This window comes from Eurypyga helias, unplaced genomic scaffold (genome assembly GCF_000690775.1).
Source record: "Eurypyga helias isolate BGI_N326 unplaced genomic scaffold, ASM69077v1 scaffold13038, whole genome shotgun sequence".
NCBI lineage: Eukaryota > Metazoa > Chordata > Aves > Eurypygiformes > Eurypygidae > Eurypyga > Eurypyga helias.
This window is the reverse complement of record NW_010268947.1, coordinates 2,201-14,650: the sequence shown is the minus strand read 5'-3', so window position 1 is coordinate 14,650 and position 12,450 is coordinate 2,201. Positions and strand designations below refer to the sequence as shown.

At 46.7% G+C, this 12,450-nt stretch overlaps 1 protein-coding gene across 1 annotated transcript in view; it reads left to right on the top strand.

The window, feature by feature from the left end:
- GALNT11 (polypeptide N-acetylgalactosaminyltransferase 11) overlaps positions 1–10,225 on the top strand; it is a gene marked incomplete at its 3' end in the record, with an annotated part of 31,020 nt that extends 20,795 nt beyond the window's left edge. Inside the window, exons 9-10 of the mRNA XM_010157922.1 lie at positions 307–411; positions 10,088–10,225. Of these exons, the coding sequence (XP_010156224.1) occupies positions 307–411; positions 10,088–10,225 (243 nt within the window). The remainder of the gene's footprint in view (positions 1–306; positions 412–10,087) is intronic.
- Between the last annotated feature and the right edge of the window lie 2,225 nt (positions 10,226–12,450).

Below are 12,450 nucleotides of genomic sequence, written 5' to 3'. Positions count from 1 at the left end.
AGTATGGCCAGCATGTGCTGAGCCATGCTGTGTTTACTGCACTTGTACCATAAATAGGAAAATCTTGATGTAATTACAAAGCAAAGTGGAGCTACTAACTACTTAATGCTGTTTTTTTCCTCTAAATTATCTGAAAAACAAAGTGGTGTTTTGAAAGGGAAGGATTTTTTTTTTTTATTGCAGGCTGGTTGGGTTTTTTTTTAGTGAGCACATAGAGTCCTAGGACTCCCAAAGCATTATCATATGTTCCCTTTGGTATGTGATGTTGGTATTTACTCTGTCCATCAAACTGTCTTCCTTTCATAGTTGTATCACCTTCAAACCAACAAATGCCTGGTTGCCCAGGGCCACCCTAGTCAGAAAGGAGGCCTGGTAGTGGTTCGGGAATGTGACTACAACGATCAAAACCAGGTAAGACCTTCCTAATTATATTGAATAGTGATTCACATCTTACACATTGCAAATGTGTTTTCCTGCTGGCAAAGTGCCCCCGTATAACATCTCATCATCAGCAGGCTGATTTCAGAGTATCATTCAAACCGCAAGGCTGGCCAGGGAAACCGTGGAGCTTACTGCTCTGTACGTACTGATGCTGAGCGTTGGGTATTATAGTCTCCTGTCTTTACGGCATGAGCCTTGGTATGTGGCTGAAGACTGTCTTTAAGTGGCTCCCGACAGGTTCATAATCCACTGATTGACACTTCAGAATCTGTAGAAGCACTTTCAGTCAGTTCCTCTTACCAGGGTTTAAGGCAGCAGTTCTTTGTGTCCTGTATAACTAGTCCTCAGCTGTTGGAGCGGTTGTAGTTTGGGGTGAAGAAATGATTTGTTGCTATCTTTAAACAGAAGGAATCTGAAGGAATTAGGAAAAATTATTTGGCTACCAGGGAAGATTAATTGGAATTGGATGTGTAAATCTAATGAGAGCTTTGATGTTACTACATGAAGCCCTTTCTATTCCCCTTCTTTCAGACAACAAATTCAGGACTTGGGTAAACAGTCTCCAGGGTAGAGAGATCTTTCTCTAATGCCATAAAGGCTTTCACCTAGCTAAGAACAACACTGAGAATTTATGGTTTAGGAGCCCATGGAACCCAGGTCTAAAAACTAGATTACATCTAAAGAGCAAAGCAATCCAAGACACAAAATAAATGGAGCATGGGATGTTATACAGTGTTGCTTTACCAAAGGTGTGTTGAGCTAGACTAACCTGATACTTTAGGAAATGGGCAGTGGTTTTCAGGATATGGGAACTGCAGCAGGATGATTTCTAATTGTCCCAAAGAAGTTGGTCAACTGATGAGGCTTTCTGCCTCCTACCTGTGGGCTCACCAGTTGAATGTGACAGAGGGATGCAGTACAGTTGACTGCAGACACTTGGTTTCCAGTGGCCACTTAGGGCAAACCATACATCCCTGCGCTTTGCCCGTGGAGTACGGAGTAATCTTCTCTGTTACCAAACTGTGGGCACCTGTTTTAAAGGGGGACGAACATCAGATGGAATGGGTTTTGAGGTTTTCCTATGTGATCTGTTCCATTAGCTGCAGGGAAGTCAGCAAGTCTTCCAGCCTGTGGAAATGTCATCGTAGCTGATGGCACCAGTGGCTGTACTTTTACAGGCCCAGAGGTGCTGTGCTGCTTTGAGCCGTTCAGTCTGTGAGTGAGAAAGCAGCAGTGACTTCCGGCGGGTGATGTCCACAATAAGAACAGACGGGTCCTTGCAGTTACTGTTTCCCTTCTCCTTCCTGCAGTATCTCTAATAGTGAACCACCACATGGCTGCAGGAGGAAGGCGACTGTTTTTCCTTGTCTGCAGCTTTTCCTGATTTCCCCCCGACACACACACACTCCTTCTGGAGACAGAAACTTCAATTAGACCTTTGGTGTTGAGAAAGACAAATTAATGCTCAGATCATTGATCTTTGTCTTGTTTTCTCATCAGTCTAGTTTACTAATGGTAAATTAAGCAATTCTCATAATAAAACTGGCTGTGCTATTTTCTTTCATGGTGATTTTGTTCTCTGACCAGGTATGTTAACCAACACTGTGGTTTTCTGCCATTAGATTAACTTCATTCTCCTAATAAATCTCAAGAGTGCATTCTGCCAGCTTTTCTTTCATATCTGGAACAGTCTTCCTAGAGACAATGTAGAGAAAGATGACACATTTAACAGTTTCTGTTTATAAAAATAGCAAGAAACTTCCCGAGTTGGAAGCTTTTCACTGTCGTTTCTGGTAGCACTCAACCCATTGGCATTTTCAGGTGATTTTTGCTCTAGAACCATCTGATTTATGCCTTTGGCCTAATAAGAAAGCCTGTGTTGGGTCTGGTGAAAGGCAGGTACCCAGCTACCCTGTCCCCTGGATGCCCACTGGCTGTAAGTGAAGTGGGTGTTGCTTAATACGCACAGTACGGTCAGTCTGATAATTATCAATCTGTACTGTGTGAGCAGTATTTCTGTGTCTTTTAGTTTGTTTTTCTGAGCCAAATGGGGTATTTTTTGCAGGATTTTTGCCTTTTCGTGGGTGTCTAAATGTATTTTGACCTCATGTAAGCTTTTGACATCCTGTGGCAGTGAGTACCACGGTTTAGCTCTGCTTTATGTGGAAATAACTTGTTGCCACTTGGTGCTGATTTCGTTGATGCCAGCTAACTTGTATTTGAGAAACAGGAATTAAGCCATCATTTTATTTCTTCCCAGGCTGCTTTTGCCCTCCCTTGAAAAATACATGCTGCCACTCAGTAAGTTGAAGGAGCAAGGTGCAGGCTACCTGAGAAAACAGAACCGGGCTGCCTTAAGACTCATTGATTGCAGTTCTTTTAGGTTGGAAAATGATCTTCTGTGTAAATATAAATGCTTCATGCATGTGAGAGCTGACCTTGAAAAGCGTGTGTGTGGGTAAACCAGACTCACGTAAAGTCATGAGATTGGCCTTACAAGCGAGTCTGTTTTGCCTTTAATTTATCCTTGGTTTTCTCTAGCCTTCATGGCTGGCAAGAAACTTCAAATTGTCACTTACCTCCTTGATTTAAAAGAAATAACAGCTGATGCGTAACTTGAAGTTGTATCGCAATTATGGGTAATACTTTTAAGAGAAGTTGACTTAGATGATCATCATTAAGTAAAGTTAAAAATTACTCAAGCACATCGAACTATCCTGTTTTCTAGGACTTGATGTGACAGTGACGTTCCATTCATTTTCTTGCTGTAGAAAGAAAAAGTAATAAGAAGTGGTTCTTACACAGATGATGCATCTAGAAATTAAATTAAATTAGAAAAAATGCACTTAAGTTATAATGCAAACTAAGACATTTCACTAACTATAACACAAATAGTTTGGAGTAATACTGGGGATTACACAAATTTAGGCATAAGTGATTAAAATTTTGTAGCTAGAAATAGCACAAGTAGAAGCAGTGAGAGGGTCTTGGAGAACAAAGGTCAGGGCAGAGAGGTCTGAAGTAACAGAACAAGCAGAAGAATTGATTGTGAATTTTGCAAATGGAACACTAAAATTTTGTAGTTGAAGCATGGTCATGGGAAGGACCTGCCAAGGTTGCCCAAGTTACGCTCTCCTGAAATTCAGTAGCGTATCTGACCTCTTGCTGGAAACAAGACTGAGAATGCACAAGGTAGTGTACACCACAAAAACTTTGTTGCTGAAGAAGCACAGAAATTATTTGTGTTGAAAGATCATCACAAAAAACTAGAGGTGTCTGAGAAGTGGGAGCAAAACTGTGGTGTAGGTTCTACCCAAAGCCATCATGCCAAGGTTAAGCAGGCTGTGATTAGGAGACAAGGATGCTGAAAGATGCTTTAGGCTAGATGCTGCCCTAAAGGAGGAGGAGTGGAAGTAGTTACTGACAAACTTGGAAGAGAGTCATCAGGAAGACTGAAAAGGAAGGTTTTGGAGTGAAGCACAAAGGCCAGTGTAGGACAAACTAGTGGGAGTGTTTGGGATCTGACAGCCAAAAGAAGTTTGGGTTTGTCATGTAGCTAACGCGTGCTTGCCCTCTTCCTGTCCTAAACGCTTAAAGCCAAGTTCACACGTGTCTAGAGTGAGCGTGAAGATGTCCAGGTCAAGTCTGCTTCCAGCTTTTCCAGAAACTATTGGGGGAATAGTTCTTCGGTCCCTCGGATAAATGGTTGTAGAACATCAGCCACACACTGAACTGTGAAACAGCAAGCATGTGTCTACTTTGGAATGGCCTCCAGGAGGACATTGGGTTTTCAGGGCAGCAATAGTTTAGAATGATGACTATAGGCCACCAAACTTGGCTGTTTCTGGTGCCTTTCCCAAGTCATTTGGTGCTGTGATGTCGTTGTTACCTGTAATGACGGGAGCTGAAGTATATGCAAACAGCTGTGCTGATGCAAATTGCTCGGCACATCTCTTCTTCAGTGCTGAGGCAGCGTTTTTGTGCTCTTAAGCTGAATTTCTGTCTTCTAAAAACTGTCTGACAGAATAATCCAGTAGTGCCAAGCTAAGCAACAGATTGTAACTGATGAAAGTACTGGAATGCTTCTCCTGCCGGCATGGTTCACGGCAGGGATTTTCTTTCACACAAAGGATGTTTCTGTAGTAGTTACTGTCTTGTATCTACTGAAAATTTTCAATGCATTCCTGTAGTGCTAATGCAATTTGCAGACCAAATAAAAAGTGTGTATCCACAGAGCTTTGCCAGTTGGCCAGCCATGCCTTTTGCTATGCTCCACTGCACTCTGAAAACCAAAGGGTAGGCTGTTGCTTCCTGGTTTATTTCATATCGCTTGGAAATATTTATTCCCTAGGAACAGTGAGCTTCCCTTTTCTACCTACTACAGATGCTTTAATTTATTGTTTTTCCCTAGGTCTGGTGATAGGTTTTGGTTTACTATAGTTGTTTGTATTGACAGCGGACTCAATCTTCTATAGGTAACTTCATTTTTCAAAAGAAATGATAGTATGGACCATCCTTCCAGATGGTGATGGACTATTTGAGCTCTTTCCCCACTTGAATTTCCTCCTCAGCTAGCTGTTATCTATTTACATTAATTAATCTCACTGTGGAAATAACTTCATCTTTCACCCAAACCAAAAAATTCAGTACCGTGTCTCTCTATTAAGGTAAAAAAAAATCCTGGCAGGGGATCCCTGGGGTATAGGGGTTTATGGAGGGAGTGAAGAGCATGCCTTGCCTACCAACAGTGGCAACCTGAAACCAATTAGGAAATCCAGATATTAGTAAAATGAGAGGGCAAAACAGCTCCACTCTCCCGTCTTCAGCAATGTCACACTGCTGTCCTTGCAAGGAGTTAAGCTGTAGTCATCACTGAGGCTGTTCCTTAGGCTATAATGAGGAGAAGCTCTGCTTCTACCCACCTGTCTGTGTGTAAATGAGGTTAATGAAGCCAGCATGGCATTCAGTCCAGGAGAAGGCTGGTGATTTGTTTGTGTTATATGGGGGTGAAGTAAAATCCTGAAGGTATTAGAAGCCCTAGGAAACCTTGGTCTTAAATCTGTAAATAGTCTGAACTACATTTTGAGGGGACTAAATTAAAAATCCAGTTCTTCTAGCTTCACCTGTGTAAAAAAAGGTCGATATGAACAGAGTTCCCATTTCCACTATGGAAAAATTGAACGAGCTGCTGCAGTCTGGGAAACAAAGCATGAGCAGGCCCCTGTAGCCAAAGGTGAAGGCATTGCCTCCGGTGGGTGGGAGGCTTGGGCAGGTGTCTGAGCACTGCCAAACCTGAAATGCCTCGCCTTTGGGAAGATCTCTAGGTGGTCTGGAGACATCTAGGACCGCAGAGGGTTGGTCAGCAGCTGAATGGGCCCCTGCACTCCAACACTGAAGGGGTCCTTGACCTTTCCTCTTATCCTGTTGCCTGTGTTGAGGCAGGGAAGAGAGCTGCTAGAAAGAGACCAATCGTACAACATTCACCAAATTAAATAATTTATTTAACCCAAAATGTGGTCATTTTCATTACGGAGGGAGGCTTTTCCATAGCACCTGCCATTGACAGCAGCCCTGAGGAGAAGGACTTGGGGGTGCTGGTGGATGAAAAGCTGGACATGAGCTGGCCATGTGCGCTGGCAGCCCAGAAAGCCAACCGTATCCTGGGCTGTATCAGGAGAAGTGTGGCCAGCAGGTCGAGGGAGGGGATTCTGTCCCTGTACTCTGTTCTGGTGAGACCCCACCTGGAGTGCTGCGTCCAGCTGTGGAGCCCTCAATATCAGAAGGATATAGACTGGTTGGAGCGAGTCCAGAGGAGGCCACGAAGATGCTCAGAGGGCTGGAGCCCCTCTGCTATGGGGACAGGCTGAGAGAGTTGGGCTTGTTCAGCCTGGAGAAGAGAAGGCTCCGGGGAGACCTTATAGCCCCTTCCAGTACCTGAAGGGGCTACAAGGAAGCTGGGGGGGACTTTTTACAAGGGCCTGGAGTGACAGGACAGGGGGGAATGAGTTTAAAAAGAAAGTGGGGAGGTTTAGATATCAGGAAGAAATTCTTCATGGAGAGGGTGGTGAGGCACTGGAACAGGTTGCCCAGAGAAGCTGTGGATGCCCCATCCCTGGAAGTGTTCAAGGCCAGGCTGGATGAGGCTTTGAGCAACCTGGTCTAGTGCAAGGTATCCCTGCCCATGGCAGGGGGGTTGGGACTAGATGATCTTTAAGGTCCCTTCCAACCCAAACCATTCTATGATGATGGTTCTATGATTTAGATTTTACTTGAAAACAGAAACAATTCATTATATTCTAAATGCATCCTGGAATATTTGACTCCAGTGAAAATGGTCAGTGATTTTTTCCTTAGAGCTGTGGAGCAGATCAGTCATTGGCATGTGTCTCTGGGGAAGAGCAATTAAAGGTGCTGCTTTCCCCTGTGGTGGGAGCTGGTCACAGTTCTAGTCTTAGAAACAAAAATCTGACAGTGAGGCTCTCCTAGATTTTGGGGAATAGATGCAGGATGAAAACATCCAGCACCTCATCTGTTACCAATTTTTAAATAAAATTAATTTTAAAAATGTCTGTCTCTTATTGGGGGGAGAAAATATGTAGGAGGATAAAAGAAAACACTCAGAACTGAGGTATAAATCTTAGGGAGGCACCTTATTGATTATAGACTTCTGATACTGCGTGTGAGCCTGAATCCAAGTAAGGACAAAAGGAAAATGAGAGCAGTTTATTCCCCTTGTAGATGAGATACCAGCAGTGCTGGGTGCCAGGAGAGTTTTCCTTCCCATGCTGTTGCTTCTGACAAACTGTAACAAGAGCTAAGCATTGTCCTTCCAGTCTTCATCGGCAAAGTAGTTAATAAATTTTGGAGTATGTGAAGGCCTGTGGTTTTATAACAGAAAACCCCTGTGGGATGGCTTTGCTTTCCTCCTACTTGAGTTTGTTAATAATCTTAAGCTCCTACGGATACTCTAATCTGAATTTGGAACCATAATGTGTCCCAAGTTCGGGCCTTTTTTATTTTTTCTTTGTTAGCACCAAACACATAACTAGTTTGAAATTAATTTTGGCTGTCTTGTATACGCCTTTCTGGAGAAGTGTCATACTGGATTTAACCTGTTGTATGTTCTTTGCAGTTACTCAGCTTTTGATTAAAGGTCTGCTCCCTGTGTCACTGCAGTCTTCTTGACCTCTTACTCGTTTCGCCTGTTTGGATTTGGCTCCATCATTATTCTTTTAATAATAATAGTCTTCTGGCAAGTCCTGCTATTTCTCCAGTCTCTCCTCCTCTTTAATCTTGTCATGCTTTCCTTCTCATGACAGGATTTAAACAGAAGTGTGTGAGAAGGCGCAGAACGCCTGAGGTTAGGGCAAATTTTAATGTAATTAATACCTGCACTTCCTCAAAGGAGGCCGTGGCTGTATGAGTCACTGTGATAACGGATGAGCTGTACGCTTTACATCGTGCCGTCCAACTGACGCAGTGTCCTCAATCACAGCTCCCTCCAGAAGACTGCTTTGAGTTTCTGTTTCATCAGACAAAAAAAGAGAAATCAGAATTTGTTGTATTTTCCTGCCTTTTCTGCCTGGAATTTGATATTCTCTGCTCAGAGTGTGAAACTCATGCAGACACAGTGGAAAAAAAAATGCTGCATGCTTACTGCATCACCGAGCTGTGAGAAATCAAAACAGGGCTGGAAGAAGAGTGTACCAGAAGAACTTGGGGTGTCTGCAGGTCCAGTTGTGAGGGGCTCAGTGCCCTGATTCACAGAGGTAGAAGCCAGGGGGAAGGGAGTTGATGGTGCAAGCAAGGTGGATGAGCAGGGGTGCTCCCTGTATGCACCAGCCTGGGGTCAAGCCTGGGAATGCCAGCAGACCGAGACCAGTCTGGCTGTGCTGTCGCCTCCTCAGCATCCAGAGGTGTTGGGAGATGCTGTCTGGGGGCCATGTGAGTGCAGGGACCCTGCTGTGCATTCCAGAGTAGCAGTTGTTTGGTGTCCTGCCAGGTGGTCTCAGTATCTTCCTCACACTGCAGAGTTACAGTTCTCACATAATTTCTCCTTCTTTACCCTGCCTCTTTCTAACCCAGGGTATTTTGAGGTGCATACACCGAAGTTCATCCATTTCTTTGCTTCCTGACCCAGGGATCAGTCTCCCATTGTTTATGAGAGCTCCAGGTCCTCCATCTAACTGATGCTGGCCCAGGACTTTGCAGGCCTGAAGGCATGGATGGAGGGAGAGGGGGGACACCAGCCGTTCCTGTAGTTAGACCAGACTGGTGGTGCAGCTTCCCTGAACCTTCTGCTGTGTCAGACAAGCTTTGCTCCAAAACAAGGTCTGGGCTGCCCAGTGGGAGCTAGCAAGGTCTGGGCACCGACTGCAGAAACTCAACGTGCCTGACGGTGTGGTATACCAACAATAAAAATACCTGTTTGTGCCCAAATAGCACATGGGAGAGGACAAACTGGCAGATTGAGTGTGTCCTTGCTTCTTGTTAGAGGTGATGATAGTTTTCAGCGTGGTAGCGGAGAAACTGCTGTGATGTCATCTCAGTTTGGAACCCAAGCGCAGCTGAAGCTGGAAATGTGAACCGGTACATTGTTGCTTTATACATGTGGGCTCTGGTGAGGAACTGAATGCAGTTCCCACCAGTGTTGTGAGCTGCTGGGGTATTGTGCAAGTTCCTGAGTTCCAGCTCAAGACATTTTCATGCTGGTTCAGCTAAAACAACTTGGGTGTGATGGGGGAGGGCTGGTCTCCACCCGAGCATGGCACAGCTAGCAAAAGCAGTTTGGCTGGGGAGCAGAGAAGACATAAACCTGTCAGTTATGGAGCATGCAGTTTCAGAAGGGGAATGGTGAAGCAGTGATTCCTCTTCTCCCCAGAGACCAGTATGGAAAGTTTTAATACCATCTGGAGATCCAGATCATCTTCTAATTGAGTGAAGATCTCTGAGCTGCAGGCCCCCAGCTCCAAGGAGCAGGACCCTGGGACCGGAGTGGTGACTGCTGTAGGCTGCCTGGCACCAGAATTTGCATAGCTGACCCCGATGCACAGTGTTAAACAAATTTCAGCGTGTTTAGGGACAAATGCAGCAGTTTCAAAGAAGATTGGGGATACCTTTTGGCCTTGCTTGCCTGCCAAGTTACTTCCCCACAGCTCTTTGGCTGCTTGCTGTCACCCAGCATCCTCCCCTGGCCCCGTGCTGGCTCCCTGTGTGGAGCTGAGGCAATCCACCAGCCTCTCCTTCATGACTAAAGGATTGTCTCTGGATAAGCAGATTTACTGCCTGGCTTAACGACGCAGCTGGTCACCTGCTCACAGATCTACCGCCTGCTGCGTTATCTTCTCTAGCTGCCTGGACACAGGAGCATACGTGGGCTGCTTTATTCTTAAAAAGCTAGTGAAGAGCAGGATCACAAGCGGTCCTTTCAGTGGCTCTGCGTGGGCTAACGCTGTGTGACGCTGGGAAGGCAACAGGGCACGGCAGTTATTTCAGTTGCTGGAGAAAAGGCAGCAAAGATGCAGCGAGCATTGCAAGGCACAGCTCTGACTCCAGATACTAAAGCGCTTCCTCTGTAGCCAAATAAAAGATCCAGGGCAGCTGCCGTGCAATATTGGGATAAATGTCTTTCTGTCTCCTCTTTCAGGTCTGGATTTACAATGAAGATCACGAGCTGATTTTAAACAATCTCCTTTGCTTGGATGTTTCGGAAACTCGCTCGTCCGATCCACCTCGTCTCATGAAATGCCATGGCTCCGGCGGCTCGCAGCAGTGGACATTTGGGGTAAGTGGAGTGGCTGGCATATAGCCGTTGCTTGTAATTAATGTCTCGATAAGTGATAATAGCACTAACAGCACATCAGGATTGAGTTCAATTTGTGACCAGACCTCCGACGGGCCAAGCCGGTACAGCTGTACTGGGCCCAGCCTGCAGTCCAGGCAGCATGTACTAAAGTGACACAGCTTTGGTGGTGGAATTTCAGCCTGACCAAGGCTTTCCTTGAGCTCTGGGACATGCAGGCATTTTCCTTTGTGATACAGGAAGGTTCTACAGCCCCATTTAGCCTTTTTTCTGCTCGTCACGGCCACCTGCAGTACTGTGCCCTACAGGGGTGTGCCAGAGAGAACAAAATCCCTTTGTTGTGTTGTTGTGTTTGAGGGGCTGGAGCACAGGAGCAGTCCATGTGGTGATTTCTGCTTGTGCTTGAAGAAGCACAGGGCAGAGCTGAGTACTGAGAGGGGAGTTTTTTTGCAGTTGCTTCTGCCCTTTAATAGTGCCTCATTAGATTAATGGCTTAGAGTCTGCAGTGGCCGATTTCGCAAAACTGAGCCAGTGCTACACACACATGAAATTTGGCTCCTGGGTATTAATTCAGAGGCCGCCCCCACACACGCCCTCCCCAGTGAGGCTGTTGCAGAGATGTCACTGAGCAAAGAGGAGGGCACTGCCAGAAAAAACTCTTACAGCTCTGTGTAAACTGTGTTGGGTTTGTATCATGCTGCTCGTTGGCAGCACGGGTTCCTAAGTGCTGTCAGATAAGGAAGGCTGTTGCAGTCCAGGATGGTTTGGAGACACAGAGGCAGATACAGTTTAGCAAGGCCAAGGGCTGGGTCCTGCACTGGGGCTGCAACAACCCCCTGCAATGCTACAGGCTTGGGGATGAGGGGCTGGAAAGCTGCCTGGTGGAAAAGGACCTGGGAGTGCTGGTCGACGTTGGCTGAGTGTGAGCCAGGCTGAGTATGTGCCCAGGTGGCCAAGAAGGCCAATGCCATCCTGGCCAGCATCAGGGAAATTGTGGCCAGCAGGAGCAGGGCAGGGATCGTCCCCCTGTGCTGCCCAATGATGAGGGAAAGATGCACCATGTCAGCAGCAGGCATGAGATGCACTGGGTTGTGTCCGGGGAAGGGCAGCGGAGCTGGGGAATGGTCTGGAGCATGAGTCCTGTGAGCAGCGGCTGAGGGAGCTGGGGTGTTCAGCCTGGAGAAGAGGAGGCTCAGGGCAGACCTTATGGCTCTCTGCAACTGCCTGAAAGGAGGATGCAGAGAGGTGGGGGTTGGTCTCTTCTCCCAAGTGAGAAGTGATAGGACAAGGGGAAATGGCCTCAAGTGGCACCAGGGGAGGTTCAGGTTGAATGTTAGGAAACATTTCTTCATGGAAAGGGTTATCAGGCATTGGAAGGGGCTGCCCAGGGAGGTGGTTGAGTCACCATCCCTGGAGGGATTTAAGAGACCTGTGGATGAGGTGCTTAGGGATGTGTTTTAGTTGTGGATTTGGCAGTGTGGGGTTAGTGGTTGGACTTGATGATCTTGAAGGTCTTCTCCAACCTAAACGATTCCATACAGCGTGAGCCCAGGGTTGTGCATGTCTGACTGGCACCAGCAGTGCCACAGCTGCAGATGGTGGTGGGAGTAGGGAGCTGAAAAGTTCTGCTGCTGCTAAGGTATTATTCAGGGTGCTTCAGCGTGAGTTAACGGACAACGATCTCGCAAGACCGAGAGAACGGAGAAGAGAATGGCCATGGAAACTCAGTGCCCGTAACTGTCAGGGGATACCTCTGCTGGCCGGGGAGGAATCAGGGCTTCATGTGTGAAATGTGGGCTTTGAGCCGGCCATCGGCGTGAGGGCTGTGGGAGGTGGGTCTGTAACAGGGTCATGTGGGTGCTCGTCAGTGATCGACAACAAAAGGAAGGGAATCAAATGCCAGGATTGATTAGGAAAGGGCTAGGGATCAGGGCAGAGCAATGTCATCACACGGCCTGGCCTCCTCCTCTGGGAAAGACTAAATTGGGGCTCACAGGGATGAGAGGTGGGTGGGAGGGCAGGAAGGAGGGGCACCTTGTGCCTGAGGACTCTGTGAGCCGTCTGGGACTCCTTAGAGAAGGGAAGGCTTGGGAGAGGCACGGACATATGTGGGGCGAGAGCTGCTGGTACAGAGAAGGGCTGACCGTGCGCTGCCGGTGACAGTACAAGACTGGGGCTGTTCTGGAGGAGGAGGGGCTTGTTTGGGG